This window comes from Crocodylus siamensis, chromosome 3 (assembly GCF_052110815.1).
Source record: "Crocodylus siamensis isolate JL-2025a chromosome 3, ASM5211081v1, whole genome shotgun sequence".
Lineage (NCBI taxonomy): Eukaryota > Metazoa > Chordata > Crocodylia > Crocodylidae > Crocodylus > Crocodylus siamensis.
The window spans coordinates 22,764,584-22,792,508 of NC_143397.1; the positions used below are offsets into that span (position 1 = coordinate 22,764,584).

The 27,925-nt window shown below is 43.8% G+C and overlaps 1 protein-coding gene across 1 annotated transcript; it reads right to left on the minus strand.

Annotated features, from left to right (window-relative positions):
- On the minus strand, positions 1-27,925 carry AMACR (alpha-methylacyl-CoA racemase). Its single transcript, XM_090037913.1, has 5 exons — positions 27,628-27,925; positions 24,841-24,984; positions 22,664-22,824; positions 17,073-17,259; positions 1-2,687 (listed from the first exon to the last, which is right to left on the minus strand). Exons 1-5 carry the CDS (start codon positions 27,878-27,880, stop codon positions 2,278-2,280), a joined length of 1,155 nt encoding a protein of 384 aa, XP_089894039.1. The 5' UTR covers positions 27,881-27,925; the 3' UTR covers positions 1-2,277.

Below are 27,925 nucleotides of genomic sequence, written 5' to 3' on the forward strand. Positions count from 1 at the left end.
TTGGCTGTTTTAAAGCACATTTTTAAATGGTTTAATGTAAACAATTGTAAAATGTAGTACAATTATTACAATTACAATTATTTTCAAATGTATTACAATTATTGTGCAACATACTTTAAATACTGATGTTAAATGAAAACATGAACCAATGACAATATGCAGATTTCTACTGTACTAAACATATTTGAAATGCACCTGCTAGATGTAAATGTCCTTCTTTTTGCTCCGGAAGTGTCTCACAAACCATATGAATAAAGCAGCAGAGCACAACTGGAACAGAAAGAAAGAAATCCTGGATTTTTAAACCCACTTTCATACCTTGTTCTATACCATGTCAGGGGAGTGGAATGCTCTTCCGAAATCTAGCCTACATGCTCTGGACAGGGGTGTGTAGACAGCAGATTGCGGCCCTACCCCAGCTCCAGACCATGCTGTTACCACTGCAAGAAGCCAGGGCAGAGCCATGAACAGATGCCTGCATGCCACCACCTGGAACATGCAGGCTACAGATCGCGACTCTGGTCTGTCACTGCTGCAAGATCCCAGCCCATCCCTGGAGCAGCTCCCTACCCTGCTGTGCGCCCTAGGGGAGCTGCTGGAGCTGGTCTCCATGGAAACCCCAGCCTCAGGCTATCACAGCATGGCTGCTCCTGGGGTCTCCATAGGAACTGGCTCCAGCCACCCCAGCAGGGGCTGCCAATGGAGTCCAGCTGTCAGCCAGATCCACCATTTTGCCCATCCCTGTCCTACAGTCAATGCTTCTGTAGATTTGTCTACACCAAACTGGTTGGTGATGGACTTGAGACGGTCAGAGTGGTGAACTTCCAGATGGTTATGACAACGTGCTTCTACACAGTAAGGGGGGTTCCTGTACTGACAACTTGCACTCCAGGCTGGGAACCAGGTTGATGCAGACCTTCATGAAGATGATCTGGTGCGCCCAGTTCCGTGCCGCTGCTCATTGTTCCAGACTCCTGGGGCAATGTGCTCGCACCAGTTTGTACTGTGCTCTGTTGCCCAAAGCACCAGAACAGGGTCTGGAAGTACTCTTGTAGCAGCCCAGCCTCTCTGGTGTCCCATGTGACAACTTGCTCTTGTCTGCCAATATCTAGATGGGGCAGTCTCATGGACACATTTCCAAGGCACCGGTCCTGTGAGCGTGTACATCCCCAATGCTGCATGCCAAAACACCCAGGATGTGTAAGAACAGGCTGAGCTGGCACTGGTAGGCCCTGACGAGTACAGCAGGGACAGTCGACCTCCCTGACCTGCAGAGATGCAGACAAGCAAGCAATAAGGATTCATTTCAGGCTTGGAGCATAACTGGCAAGCCTTTGTGAGTGGGGGAATGACAAGGCATACCATGGCTTTACACTTCCACTGCAATGTGGGCTGTGCTGTGCTTACTTGTCCTCAGGATTCTTCAGACTGGGTCCCTGCAAGGCATGCTGGGATGTCTGCACACCAGGCATCTAGCTGCTAAGAAGCAGTTGTACATGTTCCTGCTTTTCTTTCTAGTGCTGTAAGTGACTGGGCACTGTGAGTATCTGAATTCACATCACACTACATTTTTGTAGCACTACGAAATTCCTCAGAATGCAAGCGGTGCTCATCTGAACAAAGCTGGAAACGTATCAGGTGTAGTGATCACAGGCATCAGTGACATAAATAAATCTGTTTGTTCACAGTGTGCAATGTTTATGACAGTTCTGCATGCCCTAATTGGAAAGGAGCAGGAAAAGGAACCTGGAGTTAGTTCCTCAATGAAGAATTAGCTCTGTAATGCAGAATAACCACCCCAAAGAACAAACAGCTTCTGAATGAGATACAAAAATCTGCCATATCTGTGAACTAGACAGAGTGGGAACGCTTCACTTGTATAGACAACAGGTCTGATCATTCCTAAGACTGGAGCTCCTACAACTAAGACTTCCTCAGTTTATGAAAGTGACACCATTTATAAAGCATCAAGTATAAGTGTTTTATATAAATGATTACCTTCAGCAAATTACATACAAAAAGATTTAAACAAATCAACATTTCATAGACTATGCTTTTTGAAAACCATTACGAAGCTTTACATCTTCATCCTGAGCAAACTTTAGAGAACTTTCAAAACAAAAACTCCTGGCACAAAGTATCAATGGTAATATTGTGTGGTAATCCAGTTTGGAATACAGTTTGCATAGTTAGTAATAAATTACTGCATTCATTTTGAAACTTTAAATTATGCCACATTAAAATATTCAAAACATTTTTGATTTGTGTATTTGGAGATTATAGTTTAGCTTTTGGATAACTGATTTCAATTACTTTATCAGAATGAAGTTTAGCAATCTCCTCCTTTGTGAAGCCATGCTCTAGAAGTATCTCTTCTGTGTGTTCTCCTGTACAAGGGTCCCTTCCCAGAGAGGGTGTTGCCGGGGTCCTTGAAAGAAGAGGAGAAGGCCTAGGACTGATTTCTTCCTGATCATTCTTTATGAAAGAACCACGTTCTTTATTGTGCACGTGTGAGGCCGCATCTTCGATGGATAAAACAGGAGTCACACAAGCATCTGTGCCATCAAAGATTCTGCACCATTCCGCTTGGGTCTTCTGGGAAAATATGTCTGCGAACACCTTCTTCATTTCAGGCCAATCAGAGACACTGAACTGACTGGGAAGTTTAGAGGAATCTAGCCCCAGTCCTGAAAGCATAAAACAGAAGTTCAGCTGAACTATTATACTTCAGAAAAGTTCATAACATGAAATCTGTTTCATGCAGCCCCAAACAAAACATACTTCTTGTGAAGCACATTTACTGCAGGCAAGCTAAAATGTGTAAGGGCTATGGCACAAAATTCTAGCTAAAAATGCATTCATTTTTTTTTAAGTCATATGGTGTGAGTAAAAAGAAAGCAGAAGGAAGCCTTCATATTTGCCATTATATTCAACAGCATCAGACATGGCCTTTGTCGTCCCTAGCCCTCTTGTGGTAAATCCTGGCCACTGACAGGCAGAAGGAATAGAAAAAGCATCCCAGTTTTTAGATTCTCGTCCCCCACAAATAATCCCAGTGTTTGCCTCTCTTGTGGCTCATTGCTTCCCTGGAAAACTGAAAATAGTGAAGATTCACTGCTGCCCAAGGAGTTCTGAATAGCAACTTTGAAAATAATTCTTACTCAAAATATACCACTAAAGCCAAAAAATATTGTACCATATTTTATAGCCAGTCTTATAAGAACTGGCCAAGTCAAATTCTCCATCAAAACAAAAAAAAATAAGTTAAATGATAACAAACGGATATAATTTTTTTCCAATGCATGAAATCTTACCAGAAATATTGATTTATCAATACAAAATATTCTGATTCATGTACTTCAACACTGAATACAGTATTTTTGACCTAATACAGTCAGCTTGTCCTGAACAGAGCTATACCACTGCCCTTTTATCTTATCATATTTGAAGATCACATCTAAAGGAAAATTAGGAAAACCTGTTTACAAGAACATTAAAAAAATAAAACAAAAGGACACATCTTGGAATTCAGTATCTCTCACACATATTCCAATAACTACTGCAGACTTTAGGGGTGTTTTAAGGATACAAACTCACATCCATTAAGTGTGGCAGCTGTTAATTTTCAGCTGAACTAATTATGAGTGGTGGGGGCAGAGAGGTTCATAACAGGAGGACCTGACCCAGTAGGAAACAATTACACTATACATTGCTGCTTAAGATACAACAGAATGACCAATTTCACCATAATGAAATTAAAAGCAAAATAACTTATATGCAGCATAACTGGCATAGTAAGCAGAAACCGTTTTCAGGTTTAGAAAGTTCAGTCATGTACAGCAGAGCAGCTCAAAATAATAGTATGCTTCTGCTCCTAATTAATAAAAATGTAACACTCCCCCTATGGTTGTTGTAAAGATACATAGGAAAAATTAAATGAATTGCTGCACGAAGTTCTAACAAAAAGTATAGCAAAATGAGGTAGCCACTTCACGATACATAAAAAAATAAAACTAAGCACAGATCAAGCATTGAAATTATACTAGGAATTGATTTTTCTGCATAGGGTATTTAGAAAAGGGTGCTTAACGCTCTCTAATAGTTTTTGGGGTTTTTTACTCTTCCAATATAGTTTCCAAAGTTTTGAGCTCATATGCAGAGTAGTTTTGAAAATAAGTTTTCATTGCATCATGGGATGAAACTGCACGGCAGGGTATGACAGCTCACCAGTGCCCTCTTCTCTGGGCACAGTGCAGTCCTCTGGTCCCCACACAACTTGATGCTAACGGAGCAAGCAGGTCACTTGAAACAAGCAAACCCTGCTCACAGGGGCAAAGCACTTTTTGTGGCCAAGGCTCCTCTGGGTCCCTTTACATGCCACCTCCTATGGCTTCTTAACAGAAAGCCCTTAAAATGGACTTTGGCTCTGCTCTCCTCTGCTGCTGGAGCCCTTCCCTTACACTGTTGTAAGATGGTCCTCACAGTTAGCACTGTCCCTCTGAAAGGACTCCTCTCTTTTCTTTCTTTGGAACAGAGGCCATAGGGACCCTGTTACACAGGGTTTTCATAATACTGTATCTGACTGCAGCCAGAGATCAAATGTATGCCCATTCTTAATGCTTGCATAACAATACTTTTTATAGAAAAGGGCAGGCAAGGTTTTTTTGGGTAGATGTGATATCTTTTATTAGACCAGCTAAACAGCTGGAAAAAATGTTCTTTGCAAGCTTTTGGGCACAAACACTTTTCCTTAGGCATAGGGAGACGCTGATGGTGTTATCTGTTCTCCAAGTTTGTATATAAGTTATATATAAAATGGGTTATATTTATATATTTATGTTTTATATTCTGGGTTATATATAAATTTCAGAAACTAAAAGACACCAGAACACTTTACAGTGTTCACTGTAAGTAGCACACACTGATTATCCTACCCCAAAGGGTAAGATACTAAATTTACTCTCCAACTGCAGCATTTTAAAAGCAAAGAATATTTTCTGTCCTCAAACTTTTCTCATAATCTGATCAAAAACATCCATATTTACCAGAAAGTTGTGTGTAATTGTCACAACTGAAAATGTGTGTAGGTACTCCTATATACTGAACTTACTGGCACTAAGCAACAACTGCATTCTACATATAGTCACATAAATACACAGGCAGTAAAAGCATAGATCCCACAATCTTTAAGAGGACTACATTGTTCCATATTAACTAAAAAGAAATACAAACCCCTAACATTCACAAGTATTCACTTCCTTTAACTTATTTTTCTGCAATTTCATAACAAATTGACTTAGAAGCTTGAATGTCTTAGAGAAGATGACAACTGGTTACTAACATCCAAATTATTCATCTTTTAATCAGCAGGGGGAAATTACTTTGACACCTAAATCCTATATTTCACTTTTATAGGAACCCCAAATAAAAACAAAAATTATATATTATTTATGCTGTCTAATGCATAATCAGGAAATAATTTTTCAACTTAATACATTTTTTTTTAATCAGCAAAGCAACACAAAATGCTGTATATTAAGGATTATAAATCAGGGTAAATTTACACGTGAATCTCTTATAACCTACAATTTCATACTATTTTTGTGAACACCTCCATACATACAGAGATACAAAACTATAAAATAGGGGTGCACCAATAGAGATTTTTGGGGCTGATACCGATAGCCGATTTCTAAGGAGACACGTTGGCTGATACCCATCCGATTTCCGGCACCCGGCAGCTTGGAGAGCTGCTACAGCTGGTAAGTCTGTTGTGGTGGAAGGGCAGGGGGGAGGGAATGGGCATGGGGGGCAGATCAAGGCGCTCATGGTGAGGGAGAAGTGGGGCTGGGGCAAGCGCTGCACAGCCAGGGCGGGGAGGGGAGGTGTACAGGACGGAGCTACAGCTTCTTCAGGGGGTGCAGGGGGGTAGGGGCTCCCACTGTTGCATGCTGCTCATCCAGCAGCTTCCACCGCTGCTCCTGCCACTCATCCAAGAAGGCATATGGGGGGACATGGACATGTGCCCCCAGACCTCCACACAACTCTTCCCAGCTTGCCCCATGCAGATCCGGGGGCACACCCCCGACATGCCTGCCCACACGAGTGGCAGGAGCTGCCAGACAAGCAGCTCCCAGATGAGTGGCACGCAGTGGCAAGAGCCGCCCCCCCACACACTCCTCCCTCACCGCAGGGCCCCACTCCTCCCTCACCGCGGGGGCCATGATCTGCCCCCCTGCACTGCTCTCTTCCTGTATCCCCTTCCACAACAACAGACTTACTAGCTGCACACAGCTCTCCAAGCTGCTGGACTGTGCTCCTCGCCACCTAGGTGCTGCGCTGTGGCTGTGTGCATGCACAGCCATTTATTAGCCGAATTATCAGCCGATTTCCAATAAAGACAATTTTCTTTATACGAGTACTGATCTGATATTGGACCAATGTACTGGTGTACCTCTACTATAGAACCAGGTATTTAAAATGCTTTCTGAATTATTCTTAAAAATTTCAAACAAATATACCAAAATGTATGAAATAGCCACAATGGTCAGACTATGAGTCTGAGCATGTTTAGGGATTATTCCTATTCTGTCCCCAGTGTAAATCTAGAGTAATTCCACTTCACTGAATGATTTGATGATCTGCTTAAGTCCCTTTTAATCCTACCAACTATGAAATACCAGGGTAAAAATATAAGAAACCAGAATCAGTCCCTTATTTCTAGGGGTGCACTGATAAAGATTTGCTTGGCCAATACTGATAGCCAATTATTAAGCAAGCATATTGGCCAATACTGTCCTGATAACCAATTTACAGGAATGCAGCCAGGCAGTGTGGAGCACAGCGCTCTGCACCTGCAGGTAAGTCTGTGGAAGGGAAGGGGCATGGGGGAGGACTCGGGGCTGGAGCGGGGTGTGGGACAGAGTCATGGGTAGCTTGTCCTGAGGAGCAGTGCTTGAAAATTGCAGTGGGGGTGCTTGAACTAAAGCTTGTCAAATGAGCTTTAGTTCAAGCACCCCCAGCACCATTTTAAAGTGACGCTTACAACTGGAATGGAGGTGAGTGGGATGAGGGTGGATACAGGCTGCCCGCTGCTGCCTTTGCCTCGGGAGCCCTGTGCCAGCCACACACCCCCTGCCTGCCTGGCAGCAGGCGATACAACTCACCACCCCCACTGCCGCCAGACAGGCAGAGGATGCACAGCTGTCACAGAGTCCCCAGGGCAAAGGCACCAGGACAGACAGCCCCGAGCCCACATCCGCACCGCCCACAAATATGGGGGGGCACAGTGCCCACCCATGCCTCCCTTGGGTGGGGGGGGTGCATATAGTGGCAGGGAGCCACTCCCCCTCATCCCCCTGGATGAGCTGCCCACAACTCCATCCCCAGCCCTGGGTCCCATGCACTGCCTTGGCTGGGCAGCAACCCCAGCCCTAGCCCCTGCCTCCCCTCCCCCACCCACACACACACACTTCCTCCCACCTGCAGGACACTGCTCTCCACACTGCCTGGCTGCATTCCTGGCCACATGCACACATGTAGCTATGCACATGCACGTGACATCCAGGGGCCTTGGCCAGAGGCATATTATATTTATCCGTGAACATTATCAACTACACCAATCAAAAAAAAAGCCAATAGCCAATAATATTAATTTTCCTTTTATTGGTGCTGATCTGATATACAGCCAATATATCAGTACACCTCTACTCATTTAATTTCCTTATATGTTCTGCATATTAATCTTTGCCTGGGTCCTGGGATGCTAGGTACACGCTGCCAAAAGGTAAGATATTTGTATGACAATTTGCAGGGCATCTGCATGAAGTTTTGCTTTCTTTTTAACACCAACTATGAGACTAAAAATGAATTTTAATAAAGCAAATGTGTTCATCAGATCAGACATTTCTAATGACAGCAGACTTCACTAGTAGCACAATTAATGTAGTTAAATGTCATTCAGCTCACTTAAAACAGGCGGTCTGTAATAAGCACAGAACGCACCCTCTAATGCCGCAAATAAGAATTACTAACAAGATACATGTTGATGTATTTTATATCACAATCTAACTGGAATGTTTTCTCACTGTCCAACAAATAAAAGGAAAGCTGGAAAAATGAATGGGTCAGTGATATAAGTATAAACCTTCCCCAGCTGAGTGTGGGAAAAACAACCCTCTTTGCACAAAGTAAACTTAAATTTCCTATGTGATGCCTTCACAGTCACAAAGGGAAGCTGCCATGTACAAAGGAATTGCAGATACAGTGCTGCATTGGGTCTACAGAGACAAGGTTCTGCTCAAGCAGCACCACACTGAAATAAGTAAGATCATAAATATGATTTATGACTTAAGAATTCCTAGACCAGGAATTCTTAAGTCAGCTCATGGAGGTAGTTAGGTCAAAGGACATGGTGGTCATGGGGGACCTGAACTTTCCAGACATCGGCTGGGAAGAGCACTCAGCCAGGTCTCACCGCTCACGTAAGTTCCTAGCCAGAATGCAGGACCTCCATCTAACTCAAGAGGTGCACAGCCCCACCAGGGGAGATGCCTTGTTGGACCTGGTGCTGGCCACGGGTGATGACCTGGTGAGGGGGCTGCGGGTGCTCGACCACCAGGGCGACAGTGATCATCACCTGCTGGAATTCACCATCCAGCGCAAGGTGGGAAAGGCTTGCCACAAGGCAGCAGCCCTATATTTCAGGAGGGCGGACTTCAATGAGCTAAGGAGAATAGTTGGGGAAGCACTGAGGTCCTGGAGGGGAGGGGAGCCAGGTGTCCACAGAGAGTGGTCGCTCCTTACGGAGACGATCCTCCAAGCCCAAAGGGAGGTAAGCCCAACGCGGATCAAAGGGAGCAGGAGGGCACATAAGCCCTCATGGCTCACCAAAAGCATCTGGGAAAGTCTCCTACCTAAAAGGGAGGCGTATACCCAATGCAAGGGAGGGGCCATCACCAGGGAGAACAATACCTCGGTTGCTCAGGGATGCAGGGGGGCAGTCAGGAAGGCCAAGGCGGAGATGGAACTGGGACTAGCTTCCTGGATCAAGGACAACAAGAAGTCATTTTTTAAATACATAGGGGGCAAAAAGAAGGTTCTGGGTAATGTGGGGCCCCTGCAGGACACGCTAGGAAATTTGGTTGTCACACCAGACGACAAAGCCAATATATTTAAAGATTTCTTTTCCTCAATTTTCCTGAGCAGGGACCAGAATAGTCACCTGCCCACCTCTGGGCCCCCCACAGACCCCCGGGGAGGCGCACCTAGGCCAAGGGTTAGTGAGGAACTAGTTAGGGAACTTCTGGAAGGACAGGATGTATTCAAATCAGCTGGTCTGGACAATCTCCACCCTAGAGTACTGAGGGAATTGGCTGAGGTCATTGCGGGACCCCGGCATGGCTTTACAAGCACTCGTGGTGCTCTGGCGTGGTGCCAGAGGACTGGAAGAGGGCCAATGTGGTTCCCATCTTCAAAAAAGGGAGGAAGGAGGACCCGGGAAACTATAGGCCAGTTAGTCTTACCTTGATCCTGGGCAAGCTTCTTGAGAAAATTATTCTGGTGCATAACCACGAGGGGCCAGCAGGGGAGATTATGCTTAGGGGCAACCAACATGAGTTCATTAGCGGGAGGTCCTGTCAGACTAACCTGGTGGCCTTCTACGACCAGGTCACCAAATCCTTAGATGCAGGGACAGCAGTGGACATACTCTTCCTGGACTTTCGGAAGGCCTCCGACAGGTCCAAGGTGATCCTCCCCCTCTATGCAGCACTGGTCAGGCCGCAGCTGAAGTACTGCATCCAGTTCTGGGCACCGCACTTCAAGAGGGATGTGGACAACATGGAGAGGGCTCAGAGGAGGGCCACTTGCAGGATTGGGGGCAGCAGGGCAGGCCCTATGAGGAGAGGCTACAGGACCTGAACCTGTTCAGCCTCCATAAGAGAAGGCTGAGGGGGGATCTAGTGGCCTGTTACAAACTAGTCAGATGGGACCAGCAGGCAGTGGGGAAGTCTCTGTTCCCCCATGCACTACCAGGAGTCACCAGGAATAACGGTCACAACCTGGCAGAGGGTAGATTTAGGCTAGATATCAGGAGGCGCTACTCCAAGGTCAGGGCAGCTAGGATCTGGAACCAACTTCCAAGAGAAGTGGTGCTGGATACTACCGTGGGGGTCTAAGAGGAGGCTAGACATACACTTTGCTGGGGTCGTTTGACCCCAGTACTCTTTCCTGCCATGGCAGGGGGTCAGACTTGATGATCTGCTCAGGTCCCTTCCGACCCTAGAAACTATGAAACTATAATCACTTTCACTGGCTAATCAAGATTGTGCAGGCAACAAGGCATATACTGAAACCCATTCTCACTGGTGCCATGTTCAAAGCTCCACCTACTCTCACTGTTGGAAACGCAATTAATATCTGTTGTTGGCTGATGCAAAGGGGAAATGGAAAGGGTCCCTGCTACCCAATCTCTGTCACAAATGCTCTCTTTTCAATGGTAGCCTTCCCCCACAACCCTGTTTATTTTCACTGCCTATGATATGGTGCTTTGTTTTCTACTTATAATTCAGCCCAACACAACAAAATTATGGAACTCCAGAACAGAACTACCATTGTTTCATGTTAATTCTGCACCTTAGGCAAGTAAGTTTTGCTATAAAAAGCTTCCCCAATAGCTGAGCAAAGTAAACATGGAAAGGAAGTTCCAATCTATTGTATGTTGGCCACAAACAAGCTTCTGCAACTGAACTCCAACTAGCTTTGAGCATCAAGGACAATAAAAAGTCCTTTTTCAGATCTGTGGGGAGCCGGAGGAAAACGCATGGGCAACACTGGACCCCCTGCTGAACCAGATGGGGCAACTGACAACTGACGCCCAGGAAAAAACCAACCTATTAAATGGGTCCTTTGCATCGGTCTTTCATCAGTCCCATGGGACACCCATGCCCGCTACGGGACAGGGAGGTCCGGGTGAGGGAGATCCCCGGCCCTCCATAAATGCTGACCTCGTGAAGGAACACCTTGAGAGGCTGGATACCTTCAAGTCAGCCAGCCCTGACAATCTACACCCCAGGGTACTCAAGATGCTGGCGAGCATCTTAGCCCAGCCCCTGGCACGGATCTTGAAAACTCCTGGTGCTCTGGTGTAGTGCCTGAAGACTGGAAGAAGGCCAAAGTGGTGCCTATCTTCAAGAAAGGGAGGAAAGTGGATCCGGCTAACTATAGGCCCATCAACCTGACTTCTATCCCAGGGAAGATCTTACAAAAGTTTATTAAAGAGGCCATCCTCAATGGACTGGCCAACGCCAACATCCTGAGGGACAGCCAGCACGGGTTTGTTGCAGGTAGGTCTTGCTTGATCAATCTCAGTTCCTTCTATGACCAGGTGACCTATCACGTGGACAAGGGAGAAGAGATTGATGTCATATATCTTGACTTCAAAAAAGCCTTCAATCTGGTCCCATGAACACCACCTGGCAAAACTGGCCAATTGTGGCCTTGGGTCCACCATGATTCGCTGGCTGGGAAACTGGCTCCATGGTCAGACCCAGAGGGTAGTAACTGATGGCAGTAACTCATCATGGTGTCCTGTGACCAGTGGGGTCCCCCAAGGCTCTGTCCTTGGACCCATATTGTTCAACATCTTCACTAATGATGTGGACACTGGAGTCAGAAGTAGGCTGGCCAAGTTCGCCGATGACATCAAATCTTGGGGCAAAGTATCCACACCTGAAGACAGGCAGGTGATTCAGGCTGACCTGGACAGGGTCAGGAAATGGGAAGACGAGAACCTGATGGGCGTTTAACACCGAAAAATGCAAGGTTCTCCACCTTGGGAAGAAAAACCTGCAGCATCCTTATAGGCTTGGCAGTGCTACGCTGGCTAGCACTACAGAAGAAAGAGACTTGGGGGTCATCACTGACCACAAGATGAACATGAGCCTTCAGTGAGATGCTGCTGCTACTAAAGTGACCAAAACGCTGGCTTGCATCCATAGATGCTTCTCAACCAAATCCCAGGACATCATTCTCCCCCTGTACTCGGCCTTGGTGAGGCCGCAACTGGAGTACTGCATCCAGTTTTGGGCTCCACAATTCAAAAAAGATGTGGAGAAGCTTGAGAGAGTCCAGAGAAGAGACACGCGCATGATCAGAGGTCAGGAGAACAGACCTTACAACGACAGGCTGAGAGCCATAGGGCTCTTCAGCCTGGAAAAGCACAGGCTGGGGGGTGATCTGATGGCCACCTATAAGTTTAATCAGGGGTGACCACCAGGATGTGGGGGAACTTTTGTTCACCAGAGCGCCCCAAAGGATGACGAGGTTGAACGATCATAAACTACTGCAAGACCATTTCAGGCTGGACATAAGGAAGAATTTCTTTACTGTCCAAGCCCCAAAGGTCTGGAACAGCCTGCCATTGTAGGTGGTTCAAGCACCTACACTGAACACCTTCAGGAGTAAATTGGATGCTTATCTTGCTGGGATCCTATGACTCCAGCTGACTTCCTGCCCTTTGGGCAGGGGGCTGGACTCGATGATCTTCTGAGGTCCCTTCCAGCCCTAATGTCTATGAAATCTTCTTTTTATCTGACAAGGAAACTAAACTAAACTGTTACACTGGTAGATCACGGGTTAAAACTAGGGATGCCAATTTTTAACAAGCCATATCAGCCGATACCAATCCGATTGCCAATATGCAGCCTGGCAGCTTGGAAAGCAGCATCCAGCTGGTAAGTCTGTTGGAGGGGAAGGGGTGGGGGGAAGGAAGGGGTGTGGCTCCTGCAGTAAGGGAGGGAGTGGGTCTCAGGCTGGGGCAGGGACAGGGGCAGGCACCGCACAGCCGGGGTGGGGTCCAGGACAAAGCTGCGAATGGCTCATTTGGGGGACACAGGGGCTGGGGGTGCCAGCTCCCACTGCTAAGGCACCCTGGGAAGCCATGGGAGGCACATGCCCCTGAGTCTGTGCACAGGGTGAGGGTAGGCTGCCTTTGTAGGCTGGGGCTGGGGCAGCACTGGGCTCTTCCCAGCATGGGGGATGGGCTAAGCTGCACTTGGGGCAGGCAGCAGCGGTGCTCCTTTCATAATTCTCAGCCACTCAGCTAATAGTGAGGCTGATGGGTACCATTGCTGGCAGTCAGAGTTCATGGACTGACTATGAACTACAAACTACTCTTAGAAACAGTCTTCCCTTATAGGCATATTGGTGAGAAAATGTGCATTAACTCTGAATCCAGTGTGTGGATAAGTGAAAAACTTCAGTTTCCAAGGCCCAAATTTGGCACTTTCCATAAACAGAAGGCAGACACTTTCTAATGTTGCTCAACCAGCACCAAGTAGCCCCTCTCTAGTATATGTAGTACAAGGGAGTAAGAGGAAAGAGATAATCTTCCATCTGTTAACCTAAGTGACAAATATCATACCATACTTTACCTGGGACAGCAAACTGTTCCTCAAGCTCAACATCTCAGAGGAAGAGAATAAAGGTTTCAGTAAAGTTATGGAAATTATAACCAAAACACAGCCTCTTACAAGCACTTCAAAACAGCAAAATAAAACCTTGAAGAGACCATTAGCTTGCCTCAAAGCTTCTTGGTTTGCAAAACAGCAAAGATCTCTCAAGGTAGCACTTTTCCCTATCGTACTAAAAAACTTAAATTTTGAATTATATTTCTGCAATAGACTCCCTCTAACGAAAGAATATCTCTGTAAAACTACAAGAAAAATAACTATTATAATTGAATTTGTCATTTTTTCCAAAAGCTTGTAACAAGAGATTGTACTGAAATGGACAATCTTTTCCTATAGGAAAATCTGACCCAAATTGCAGTATCTATTTAAAACTCAGCAAATGTAATTCAAGCACTTTCAGTGTTGCAGGGCCTGAAAATTCCTGAGGTTAGCTTGAAGGGTGTCTAAGGACACAGGCAGACAACGTTATTTGGGTAAATCCGATATCGTTTATTAAACCGACTAAAATAGTTGGAAAAATTCTTCTTCGCAAGCTTTCAGGTACAAACACCCTTTTTCAGGCAGAGGGAGTGACTGAGGTTAGCTTGATATATTGAATAAAAACCTTCCATGAAAGAAATGAGGAATAGAAAGTACAGAGAAACAGTCAAATAAATAGCAACTATTTCTCAGGAGTTTGATCCATTACTAAAATACAGAATTCTCTTAGGAAAGCTAACTCTCTTATTACATATTTGAAATAAGACTTTAAGTCAAATGTTAGGAGTAATGAAAACAAATGTACACATGGTTGTTCTCTTTTCAAATTACCTAATAATATTGGTCTTTGACTAGGGGGAAAAAGGGCTATGAAACTCCAGGATGTTACACCAAGCCCTTTTCATCTTCAATTCATAAGCTAAAATTGTCAAATTTTGGGGTCCTAATATAATCTAATGAATCTGTGGGCTTTCAATAAGCATACTGTACAATATCCCTGTTTACGTATTGGATTTCTGAGAAAGTCTCGCCCTGGATAGATTTAACATTTGTATAGTGCTGCAAGTGCTGTTACACACTGAATGGTATAAAAATACACCACTGCATGGGTGTACAGATGTAACACTCCACAGGTGGAGTGTTTCAAAATCACTGTATTCAATGACATGCTCTCCAGCCAGGGGTGGATATGGGACTGCAGCTCCACTCTCCTCCCCCACCAGGGTACAGGGGTCTCTCTGTGAGCACACTGAAGTCCCACGTCTCCTGGAGACTGTGGTTTCCCTCCTGCCTACACACACAGGGGAGGCAGGATGTCAATTAGTATGCTGCAATCCCAGGTCACTCAAGGACTGCAGCTCCCTTCTCCCCCTGCCCCAAGGCAGAACGAGGAGCCTGGAGGCAGGGAAGTTCACAGGGACTCCTGCTCTCCAGCCCCAATGACAGCTGAGCATACACAAAAGCACTCACTGACTGTCCTCCTTGATCTCTCTCCCCCTCCTAGATGGTGGAGGTAGAAACATGGGGGATGCTGGGGGATTAGGAGATCCCTATTGTGCTACAGTTCACCATCCACACACAACCTGTAACCGTCCGAAAGTCCCACAGAGAAGTTCTCATTTCACCCAGAAACATTTTTATGGCACTTAGGCCATTTCTGTAGCTCTACAGAAGGCATGAGTATCTGCCAACTAGACTTCCGTAGTGCTACAAAGTTAGACCTTGCCAGCTCCCTTCTCTGTCAAACCTAAAATCAAGGCAGACAGCTTCAACAAATAATCTTACACATGCATCAAGTAAAGAGAACAGGTCTGATTCTTCAAACACAGGTCAAGCATCACAGGGGCAGTCCCTTAAGTCCTCTGAGTAACTGAGGACGAAAAAAGTCAGAAGATGAAGAACAACTTCAAGTCCTGGCCCTGTAACAAAAGCCATTTAGTGTTATGGTAATTGGGCTCAGATAAACAAAAGGGAATTTTGGAGCTTTCTTCTATTTCTTCAGGCCATCTAGGAAACAACCCTCTGGCTTGAGCTACGAAATTAAAAGCCAGTGCATGCTTATGACATTTCCTGGCTATCAGCTTAGGCAAAATCTGAGAGTCCCATTCTCCTCTTACATATCCGAGTATAATTCCACTGCTTTTGATGGACTTCTTCTTTACTCACACTGATAATAAGGAATAATCGGGTGTCAAACTTCCACTCCATAGAGGAGGGGAGGGGAAAATATCTCATGAGGCTGCATGCAGGATTACACAGCTATTTCCCAAGGAGTGTTAACTCTGAACACGGAATTAATTAATTCTAGAGCATTTCTGAAGAACCAATATACAGACATTGCAGATTTGATACCTTATCAAAGAAAGAACTGCCCTCTACTATAAGACCATCAGTTATACAATCAAATTAGCATCTCAGCAATCAAAATCAGTTACTTCTACACTCTGTATAAAGACAGGCTTTGAGTGGTCCAACCGTTTGTTTCAAACCTGTAACTCTCACATATATGAAAAGCCATGAGTAAAAGTACTGAGTTCAAAATAAGAAGGGTACAGTGTAGTATATCATCGTTTGAGCTATTCATAATACAGCATAGCCTGATTATACTCCTGGTGACAAATGTCTGGCTTAGGCATTTTCTACTTTGGTATTCCTAGTACTCATGGAAGCGTAAATTATTTTTAAAGTATTGTCCTACATAACCATGTCTAAATATCAGAACAGAAAATAAATCCCAAATCTTCACACACAAAATATACACATTTTGTTTCATACATAATGTGTATGTTTGTCAAATATTACATAAATGCAATTCTAAAGGAGTCCCAATCTACCCACTGGATAGAACAGTCAATGTATAGTTTTAAAACAATTAATCCAATCTTTCAAAATAGCTTAACTAATTTCTTTGCAAATTGGTAAAGAAAAAATTAATCTCTCTGAAGCTTTGCTTCCCAAGTAAGGTCCCATGGTGATTTTTCAAAACAGATTTATAAACTTCTGTTTAAATTCTCCTTTACAGAAAGTTTTTGGTATTTTAGTCACATCAAGCACCTATACACAAGCAGCAAGGCTGCTCTGCCGCACTGTGATTACAACACGTTGGAGCAGATTCAGTTAATTGAGTCTGTTGGACCATGATCATTACTGCACTCCAGCAAACTCCAATGTCTTGTGCAACAACATCTCTGCACTTAAAAATGGCAGCAGAGGTGTTTTAACTAATGCTTGTTCACTGAGCTTTAGTTAAAGTGCCCCTGCCACCATTTTTAACCACTAGGGAGCTGATACACGAGACGCTCTGGGCATTTTAATTACAGCAGCTCTCGGAGCAGCTCTAATTAAAGTGCCCTGCCCTCATTCCTGGAGTATGTGTATAAATGTCCATCATTCATAATGCCACAGCACCACATCTCCAGAATTGAACTTGTAATTAAAGAAAAACAAACCTTACCCATTCAAATTTGCAGAATATCTGGTTTACACAAATTGGCTTTAAAAGCTGTTTCACACATACAACTGTAAAAGATTTCACAGAAAAATCCCCAAACTTATTTTCTTTCAATTACTCTTAGCTGAGAAAAGTTGTTGATGTTAAATCACATGCTGAAAGTTACTTACCTTTTATTAGTTGTTCATAGAATTGAGGTTCAATAGAACCCACTGCCATGAATTTTCCATCGGAGGTCTTGTAGGTTTCATAAAAAGGTGCCCCACTGTCCAGCAGGTTCTCCCCCCGCGGTCTGTTCCAAATACCCAAGATTCCTGACTTCCACAGGAAAGAACTTAGATATGCAGTTCCTTCAACCTTAAAGATGCAAAGAACACTTTATAGTAACTAGAGAAATGGGTGGCATGCTCTATAGTTAAATTACACTTGAAGTAAGTATTCAAAGTTGCAGGCAAATCTGTTCTTCTTTAGGATTTCCAGCTGTAAAATTCTTGCTGAGTAATTTGAGAGAATTATTATTGTAAAGAGCAACATTACTTTTCAAGATGGGTGTGTAATATTTTCTAAGATTATAGAGAGTAACATGGAACCCAGAAGGATTGTCAACCCAAGATTTTTTTTTTTTGCTGACAGTCTGCAAGCTTTTTACTGACAGCCCAACTTTTATACTGAAATTTTTTTTTATTAAAATATGTTTTATATAATATAAACGTAACTCTTCTGCCAGGCCCTGCCCTGCTCTCAGGTCTCAGTTTTAAGACTGGCTTCAAATTTAGGGATTTAACATCAACTATAGAGTTTGGCTGCCTTTGCAAAAATTTGCAATGAAAAAAAATAAAAAAATCTCAGGTTAGCAACCCTACTGGACTTCAGTGATGGTTTTACACTGTGCTGGGACCCCCACAGCTGTACCTAGGGCCTCCCACTCACCCCCACACCCTGATGCTCCTGACTACACCCTGCACCATGCTGCCTCCCCCTGTATACCCACAGCCTTACCCTCGCCAGCCCTGCTCACCCCATCCTGGCACAGAGCTCCAAAAAAGCCTAGCTACAACCCAGGACTAGTAAAGGCAGCCTGGGATGGAGCAGCAGCAAATGGCTGAGAAAACATTCCCTACAGGATGCTGTTGTCCTACTGAGACATCAGCTGGCAATATTGTGCTCAGTTTGTTGGAGGTTCAATCAAGTTGCAGTGAGGTTAACTTATTACTTTTATTGACAAATAGTTTTTTGTTTGTTTGTTTATAGACTACTGACAACCATGCATAGCCCAATTTTTTACTGACAGTCAGTAAATTTACTGATAGTTGGCAAACCTGGAACCCAGAGAGATCTGATTTGCATGAGACAAATTCATATTCTTACTTCCATAAGCTCCTAGACATTCATAGTTAATATAAAGATTTATAAAATGATAGGACAAGCTCCTTAGCTCCTCAAAATAATATCAGTGTAAATGCTATTACTGATCTCCTTCAAGTTTCTACTTTTAGAAACCACGAGCATTCGTAGATGGCACTTTTAAACATGTTTAAAACACGTTAAATGCCTTTTGCACCTCTTTAATGGCATTGCTGTTTGCATATTCAGTGGTGGCATTGCATGTTAAATCCAGCCACTGTAGCACATTCAGCAGCATAAGGTGCTTTAAATGATTTTGGGGCACTGCAAAGTAAAACACCTCCAAGGAGTTTTAGTTTCCTACCCCACAGCCAGGGAGGCAAGCACCAGGTTCTGTGCAGCTCAGAGGCTGTGCAGGCAGCCCAGCAGTAGCCTGGGAAGGCAGGCTCCACAGAAGGAAAGAAAAGGTGGCAAGCCTGATCTCTTCCTCCTCCTCCCCTCTCCCCCCCAACCCCCCCCCGAGCCTGCCTGCCTGAGCTGCATAGGGGCCCAGCGCTTCCCTCTACAGCTGTGGTAGCCCTTGGGACTGCCCAAGCCATGTGCCACGGGAGAGGTAGGGAGGAGGGTGTCACTGCCACAGAGGGAGGTATCAGCTCTGCCTCGCTCCCCACACCCCTGCAGCTCAACCGGACCACTCTGCCCACCAGCAGTTTGCTCTCCCGCCGCCACTGGAAAGGCAGGTAGGTAAGGATCGGGCTCCAACATGGGTGTACATGACAATACTTCACCCTAAATTGAAGCGGTGTTTTTTTAAAAACACCGCTTCAATTTAGGGAGAATTAAACCCCCCTGTTGTGTACAAACCCCTCAAGAGGCTTAAAACTCAACCTTTCAGCACCAATTTAAATAACTGAAACTTTTAAATGCTTCAGCACTTACCTGGCTGAGGTAGGTCTGCTTGGTTTTATAAGCAGACAACTGGAAGGAGATCAAAAGGTAAATATCTGGTTCTTGCTCTAAGTACCTTGGAAGCTAAGGATCTGGATCACTGAGTTAACCAAACTATTCTCCTACAGTTGTCACTAATCTGTGTTGTTTCTGAGGGTGCTTGCACACAAGTGCAGAGCCTGCTCTGACTAATCCAGTCTGATTGAGCATGATAATTACTGTGCTCCAGCACCCTCCCACCTCTCATGTATCGCTTTGCTGCACTTCAAAAAGGCAGTAGAGGTGCTTGAACTAAAGCTTGCCAAATTAACTTTGGCTCAAGGGTCCACACTGCCATTTTGAAGCATGGGGATACTGACACACGAGACACTGCGGCACTTTAATTAGAGCAGCTCTCACAACCACAAAAAATTCAAGTGCCGTATCCCACCCCAGGCATGTGAAAAATGCCCTGAGATTCTCTACACATTCATTAATGTTCTTTTGCTACCATGCATTAAGTTTAGTACCTCTAATATAAGGTACTAAATAAAGGCTGATTAGGCTGCCCCAATGCCCAAAAGCAAAAGCAAATGCCTGCTGAGTGCCACTTAATGTGCAGTAGACTAATTCTACTGTGGATTAGTATATTAACTCTGTTTCTGCCATGACGCTTTAACATGCAGTAGAATAAGCTACTATGCATTAAAGCACATGTGTAAATGTGCCCACTGGCAAGAGCAAAGAGAAGCAAAATTATATAGACCAGGCCCCTGAATTCAGCAGCAGGAATCATAGGTAGTACCTGTCTGTTCATCTAATGAAAGTTGCAGGTTTGTACAGTAAAATCAGGTAAGGTAACCCTTAATTCAAGTTTAGCCTTTCAGCCATTACCCAATTTAAATATATCCTCCAATAAAATCTCGAGGTTTTACACAGTCACTATTGTTGTACTGCAGCAGAATCCTCCTCTCCAACCTGACTTCTGCTCAGAGTAAGTGAAAAGCTAGGAGGGGAAAGGCTGAGGAGAGAAGAAGCAAAGGGAGGGATCACAGATGGAACCAATTTCTGATGATTCCCCTATAACACATTTGAAAACTGACTAATTCATACAGTTCCAAAACCTCCTTAGTGACTAGGAGGTTTAAAGCCATAACCTATTTACTCTCCATCTTCCCGCATAAAGAACAGCTGCATCAATAAAAGTTCCAAGGGCCCGATGGCATCCATTTTATCCATTGTTAGGCTTCTGCTGGCAGGACTCTCAGGTCACATCTACACAAGATGCGTACTGCACAGTAACTCATTAGTACTGCACAGTACTGTCGCTGACCACAAACCATGATGTGATGCTACTGAGCAGCAGTAACAAGCTATTGTGCAGTAGGCATCACAAGACAATGGTACTGGGACACTACTGTGTAGCAATGTCAGTTACTGCCCAGTCATTTAGTACATGGTTATGCAAGTACTAAATGACTGCACAGTAACAACTGAGCAGTAGGCATCTCATGTAGACACACTCACTGGGTAGTAACATGGCCAGCACATTCTCTAAAACAGAGACTTCGGTGGAAGGAGAGAGACAGGACATTATAAACCATACGCTAATAAGCACATAGTGATGATGAGGACAAACAGCACTAAAACATGAGAAGTTATGTCACATTTTAATTTTTAAACCAAATGATTACTTTTTAAAATAGGGCTAAAGGAATATTCATATATTTCCAAGTGAATTCCAAAAAGGTCTGGTGTCACTTGACCCAACCATTTGTTACCTTTATGTTGACTTCATTATTGTCATGGCAAATTCTAGGATTCCACTGCATTGCCAATGCATATCTATATCGGTTTATACCAAGTAGTATTTATTTGCTTCCAATACTGCTATTTAATCTCAAAATATCTATGAAATACTGAAAAGAAAGTTTACCGAGACAAAATATGACAGAACTTGGTTGCTGAAGTACCTCTTAATTTCTTCTTTCAAGCACAAACAACAAAAACCTTTAAAACCTTAAAGAACACAGAATCATGAGGGTCTCCTTTAAATATACTTTGTTTAGCACTCTCATGAAACACTGGGAAGTCTATCCCAAAAGAAAAGGACCACTTTTGTTCCATTTCTCATGTGTTCAATTCAGTTAAAGTCCTAGTCAATGAACAAGGATTCTGTAGCTCTCTCTAAAGAGCTGTGAAATGATGACAGGAATATCAACACTATTGTTGCTTTTCCTAAAGATCACTTTGTCCTACACTTTTCCCAGTTACGTGAAATTATAAAGGTGACATTGGGTCTGATAGTACTCTATTTATAATAGTGTATCTCTATTAGTATTAGTGGAGTTATTCCCATAAACATGAATGTTTTTCAAATTGGAACCATGTCTATTTATCATTTTGGCTTACCATTCCATAGCTTAAAAGATATTTTTCATATAAAAGTTCCTGAAATTATCTGTATCCCAAAAAACTTAAATCTCTGTATTTTAAATTGTACCCAGACAAAACTTACCTAAATTTGAGGAGATCCAATAACAAATACCACAACTCCCTTGTCTCTCAAAATTCCAAGAGGATTTGAAAACACTTCAACAAGAAGCTATTTCATGGAGTCTTAACAAATAGTCAACTACGACGTGGAAGGTGAAAACTTCATAAGAAGTCATTTTAAAGCTATGGAAAAAGGCTGAGAAAAGAAACCCTTTGGAAATTCTACAACTTGTCAGAATTCTTAATTAAATTCAAATGTCTTAATGCAATTATGTTGGCATCATGAGCACAAAATGAATAATTGCCTTAATTAATAGTGGTTGCCAATAATAACAATGACAATATTATTACAGAGACACTGATTTTAACTCTAGTTAAGTTTGCTTTAAAAGATAAAGAGGAAGAAAAGAAATGTCACAGTGCTCATCTGGAAACACTCTGAATTTCCTACCTAGTATCTTTGCTTTCTTTTAATAAAACTAATTACAAGTGGTTAAGATTAACATTTGTTCAACATTTTATTCCCAGCAATTTTTGTTTTTTTTTAACTGATACCGTTCAAAGACCTTGTCTATACACATATTGGAAGACAACTGAATCTTAGATAGAATAAAATAGGTATGTTTTAAAAAATATGTTAAGATTAAAGACTTTTTGTCACTGTGCATCCTGCGAGCCATTGGAGGCATATAAGATCTAATCCAATTCCTTTACAATATAAACTGTGCTAGCGAATATGTGCAACTGATAGTGTTAAGAGGAGATCATTTAGTGAAGGGAAACATGGACACTAACATTCGTAAAAGGCAGAACTAAGGTTGTAGTTTCTGGTCTTTGGCTTAAGGTAGGATGGCAGCAGCCAGGTGCGATGAGACACTTGTCCGTGAGTAAAAGTTGATGTCCTGTTAGGTTGCTTAGCTTTTCATTTCTCTAACTCCCAGGCCTTCTGCAGAATTAGAGTTTGTAAGAACTATAGCTTATAAAGAAAACTCACCATACTTGCATCGATGACTTGCCCTTTGTTAGATCTGGTTCGTTCATAAAGGGCCATAATAATTCCCATTGCACACAAGACCCCTCCGCCAGCAAAATCAGCCAGAAGATTTAGTGGGGCATATGGATTTTCATCTTTTCTACCAAGTCTTGACAATACACCTGGACAGCAAAAGGAAAAAAATTATGAAATGAATGACTACTAGATTTTCTTTTTCCGATGTTTAAATCCCCTTTTCTTGAATTTATGGCAGTAGCATAGATGAGGATAAACAGACTTTTCCTTACCCCTTAGTTTCTAAACATTATTTGATTCTAGTCATACCTCAGCAAACTGCTCGTTTGTTCATAAAACTACAATATTTAAAGCTATATTAATTAATAGTTTTTTATTTCATGAGGTAGATTTTTCAGTACAGCTTTCAACACCCAATGAGGTTTAGGCTACTAATAAATGACACAAGAGAATATTAATTGCCAGCAACTACATTCATTAAATGTCAGCATAATACTCTGTATTTATGTAGCACCTGTCAAGAACAAAATCAATGGGTTTTACCAACATGAATTGAGACTCACAGCACATAAGTGAGCTTGTTTTGTTTGTTTGTTGTTATTTTTTAATATACAATTACAAGCACTGGCCAAACAGACCATTAACTAAAAGTCATAAGAAGGACCTCACACAAATACATCCAAGTCAACAGCCTTGGGAAAAAAGGGTAAGACAGGGGATAAAGGAAAGTGAAACAGGGAAGAGACAATACTGTCATTCCTATTCAATGCATAGAACACAGACACAGAAAAAGATGGTTTACTTGCTACAGGTCATACAGTCAATCTAATGCGACAATGGAAATAAAACATGTCACTTTGAATCAAGTATTTCAGGCAACAGGGATCAAAGTTTCTTTATTTCCTCAATGGTACAACTGAAAAATTTTGAACATATCAGTCATCTTTCCTAGCTCTTTTATATTTAGGTACCTAGTATGCATGTCAGTTCTGATTTCTGAGATATAAAATGGGATTTGAGATGTCTAAACAGTTTCAGGTACCTAATCACATAGATGCAAGCCTGCAAACTGAGCCCCTAAATGTTACATGGAGTCAAGTAAAATCAGGGTACAGGCAGGTGGTTTAATTGCAGTTGCTCCAAAGCATCTCAGCACTTTGCAGAGTGCAAGCATCCCAGCCCCCTGACTAGAGAGCTACAAAGTCACCTCTAAGGCACGCTCTTAATCCATGGGCCAATAGGAGGATGCTCCCGTTTCCCCCATGCCCACAGCAGAGATGCTGCCTCCAGCTGATGCCATGTGGGCAGCTCCAGGGAAGATGCAAACCTTGGCCACCCATGGCAGAAGGTGAGCATGCTCTCGGCCATTACCCTTTCTATACGTGAAACAAGGGCTATACTGTAGCTGCAGCTGCTGCCCCACGATCAGAATTCCAGCCACACATGGTGGGGAAGGGGTGGCCACCCCCTAGCAGGAAAACCACAGCTGTGCTTTTTCTGTTTGTGCGTAAAAAACTGGGTTCATAGTTTGCTATGGAAAGTGCCCACAAGATCTGTTTCAGATGTTCTGCCCCTGACTACTGGAAGTCTAGAAAATAATTTGCAAACAAGGCATTTACTATTCTAAACTTTTCTTTCCAAAACTGAAAATCTAACAGAATCCATTCTATGAAAAAAGGGCCAAAAGTTTGAATTATAGTGTTGCTACTTGTGTTTAGTATCTTGCAATAAGCAACTACAGTAACAACAGCCAGAACCTACACAAAATAGTATTGCAGAAATCAGTGTCAGGGAATAGAAAGTGATTTTGCAGGCTGCGTGCTTTTTATTATGAAGTTCAGTAGAAGTCAAGACTGTGACACCCTTCATTAACAATGACTGTCAGCAGTGATGGTGAGGGAGAGCAACAATACATGACAGACCATGAAAAACTTGAAGCATTACCCAGGCAAGTAAGAGTCACCCAAAAGAAGGTAAAAACTACAAATACAATTATTTTAACATTTAAAAAAAATACTCCACCCACAGAAAACATAAAGAAGAAAAACCTAAAGAGCAACATAGTTGGTTATCTGAGCTGTTCAAATAGGACCTTTCTTAAAACCTGAATTCAAGACTTTAGAAAAAATACGGTAAATTTAACATGAAGTTTTACAACATACCTGACAAAGCCAAATAATTGATGTCATGACCTGCAGACTTGGCATATGTTCCTGTCTGACCAAATCCAGTAAGTCTAGCATAAATGAGTTCTGGATTCTCACACAGGAGGATTTCTGGACCAAGACCAAGCTTTTCCATGACACCTTCACAAGAAGACAAAATGTTTAATCCGAGCTCACATCATTGCTTTTAAAATAGACTCAAAAAGGTTTAATGTAAAAAACTGTAAAATGTTTTGTTGTTATTTTTAATAATCATTTAATGTTATTTTTAACATAATTGTGCAACATTTTTACAAATACAGCTAATATGGAAAAATATGAGCCACCAATAATACACCAAATTATGCTCTATTAAATGCATGTTACAGTACAAGTAAATTTAGCGTAAGGATCCTCTCTTTCTCTCCAGTTTCCTCAACATGTTCCAAATCCTCAAGAACCATCCCAGCCAGCTTCCTATTTTATGTACCATTGAATGTAGCCAAGCTAGAGAGGCAGGGAAGTCTCAAATGCCAGCCACTGTGGCAAATGAAAGAAGAAAAGCTCTTAGCTAATGTGGTCCACTAGCAGAACCTCTACGTCATAATTATTTCAGGATTTCTCCTTTATCCGACCATAGCACTTTGCTCGCCTGCTCAATGCAGTTCTCCTTTAGTCTTCTGCTGCAGTTTCCTTTAGCCTTGTGCTCATACGAGCAAAACAACTATAGTTATTGTTCACTCCGACACTGCTTTACACAAACTGCACTAATGAACATTTGATTTTGTACACTAAAGCTCAAGAATATTTTTTTCAGAAATGAAAAGAAATAGGTGTTTGGTCCATCTGAATTTTCAGAAGTGAGAACTTGTATAGCCTGAATCTCACTTTTCTAAAACGTGACTGTTAAAACACTAATTCTTCAAGTTGTAAGCGGTGTAGAAAATAGACTTTCACCTGACATTTGTTAAACTTTAACCAAAACTCTGTCTCTTGAATTGTAGCAGTACAGCAGAGTGTACTTGGAGGGGGAAAGAAAAATGCTGGACTTTTAAAACCGTTGTCATGCCTTCTTCAGTAGCGCAGCTAAGAAATGGAAATCTCTTCCCAAACTGGTCCTGAAATATCATCACTTGGTCCTTACAATTTTATGTATTTGGATTACTGATTTTGTGCTTAAATTATCATTTCTCTTTTGCAAAACCCATTAAATCTAAATTTAATCTAAAATATGTTAAAGTCTATGGTTATTCTAAACTTCTAAAATATTTAAATAATAAAAAAAAAAAAAATGACGAATCCATGAACCCCTACCAACAGAAGGAGAAAAAAAAGAAACAAGGAAAAAAAAATCTGACTTTTGAGACAAGTTTGGTACAAAAGGTCGTGTACTCTGAATCCGTGGAGAATCTGTGGGCTGAGTACAAGAGAACAGAGACTTACAGTATACCTCCTTGGTAGAAAAAAGATGTACCTGGTCTAATATGAAAGCTTTCTTTAGTGATAAACCTTCATTTGAATGACTATCACCCAAAGAGAAGGCACAATCCTGTTGAACAGTGATTCTCAACTAAGGTGCTGCAAGATCCTTTGACCAGCACCCTGAGGTGTGAGGAGATAAGGGCAGGCTCAGGCTCTCCCTGCCCGGCCTGTACCCTGACCCCACAGCCCACCACGCTGCAAGGATATAAGCATTGTGATAAACCAGTTCGGTTTTGACTTGAGGTGCTGCTCAATTCACAAAAGTTACAGGGACACCTTGAGCCTAGGGAGGTTGAGAACTGCTGCTTTGGAAAACAGCCAAAGTACAAATGGAAACGTCAGTTCAAATCAGTGATTTCAACTGAGATTTCCCGCTTGTCTATTTAAATCCATCCACCCTGATAATTACGCACAGGTTAGCTCTTTCAGCTGCCTGCCCCCCATGCTAAAAATATGATTTCCACTCAGTCACAGTGAGCTTCCGGACAGGAGAAAAAAAAAAAGAAAAAAAAAATCGCTTCATTCTGCAAAAATGAAATGTCAGGTTCAATGACTGCCTATTTTAACCACAGACTGAGGAACTTTTCCAGGGGGCCCCGAGGCCGGGTCCTGGTTCCCTGCTTGTGGATGGGAGAAGTGTGTCTGCCCAGACGGGCCTGTCTGACATGCCCAAAGATCATGGGCCCATCATGGGATACGATAAGACTCTCTAAATAAGGGAGCCTACTGGGGACACATCAACTAGTTCCAGGGGACAAATGAAGAGAAAACTGGAAAGGGGGAATGCAGTCACAGGCTAGTAAGAAGGGATCCGGAAGGAGACAGAGCAGAGCACGATGGCCAGCACCCACTGCCCCCTGAATGCGGGAAGGAAGCCTGTTGGTGCTGACCAGGGAAACGCTGCCCAGGCAGGAGCGGAGGTAAGAGGAAGGCAGGGTCTCCTTCCTACAGCAAAGGGGCTACTCGCGGGAACGCCCTGGCACGACCCAAACAGGACTGGGACCGCTCCGGCGTGACGCAGACATTGGGTGCTGGCTGGCTGCCACCAGCGCCCGGGCCGTTGCCGGGCCGTGCCAATGCTCCTGCTGGGCCTCAAACCCGGCGGTTCCTGGCGGGCCGACTTGGGGCTCAAGCGCCCGCTGGAAAGCAGCGCAGATGCTCGCACCGCTTCGCCAGCTCTGCAGCACCTGTAAAGCCCGGCGAGCTTTTAAAGCTGCTTCAAGCACCAATTCGACACTTTCGGTGCCGCTCCTCGGCCTAGGCCCGGATTTGGAACCGCTCCCCGGGCGGCGCCCCCGCGTGGCCGGGCGGCGCGGCGCTCACCGTGGCGGAAGGGCTCGATGAGCACGTCGCAGGCCCGGCACAGGCGCCGCAGCACCGCCGCGCCCTGCGGCCGCTTGAGGTCGAGCGCGAGCGAGCGCTTCCCGCGGCCCTGCACGGCCGGCGCCGGCGCCGGGGCCGGGGCCGGGCGCTCCACGCGCACCACGCGCGCGCCGTGGTCGGCCAGGATCATACCGCAGAGCGGCGCGGGCGCCAGCCCCGCCAGCTCCAGCACCCGCAGCCCCTGCAGCGCCATGGCCGAGATGGCCCGGCCCACCCCGGGGCGGGGACAAGCGCGGAG

Bases quoted from the DNA above. Each gene is read 5' to 3' on its own strand.
- AMACR (XM_090037913.1), bottom strand. From the start codon at position 27,880: ATGGCGCTGCAGGGGCTGCGGGTGCTGGAGCTGGCGGGGCTGGCGCCC. The intron at 24,985-27,627 runs GTGAGCGCCGCG...CTTCTTGTGAAG, and splicing joins CATCGAGCCCTTCCGCCACG to GTGTCATGGAAAAGCTTGGT. The intron at 22,825-24,840 runs GTATGTTGTAAA...TTTGCTGTCCAG, and splicing joins CAATTATTTGGCTTTGTCAG to GTGTATTGTCAAGACTTGGT.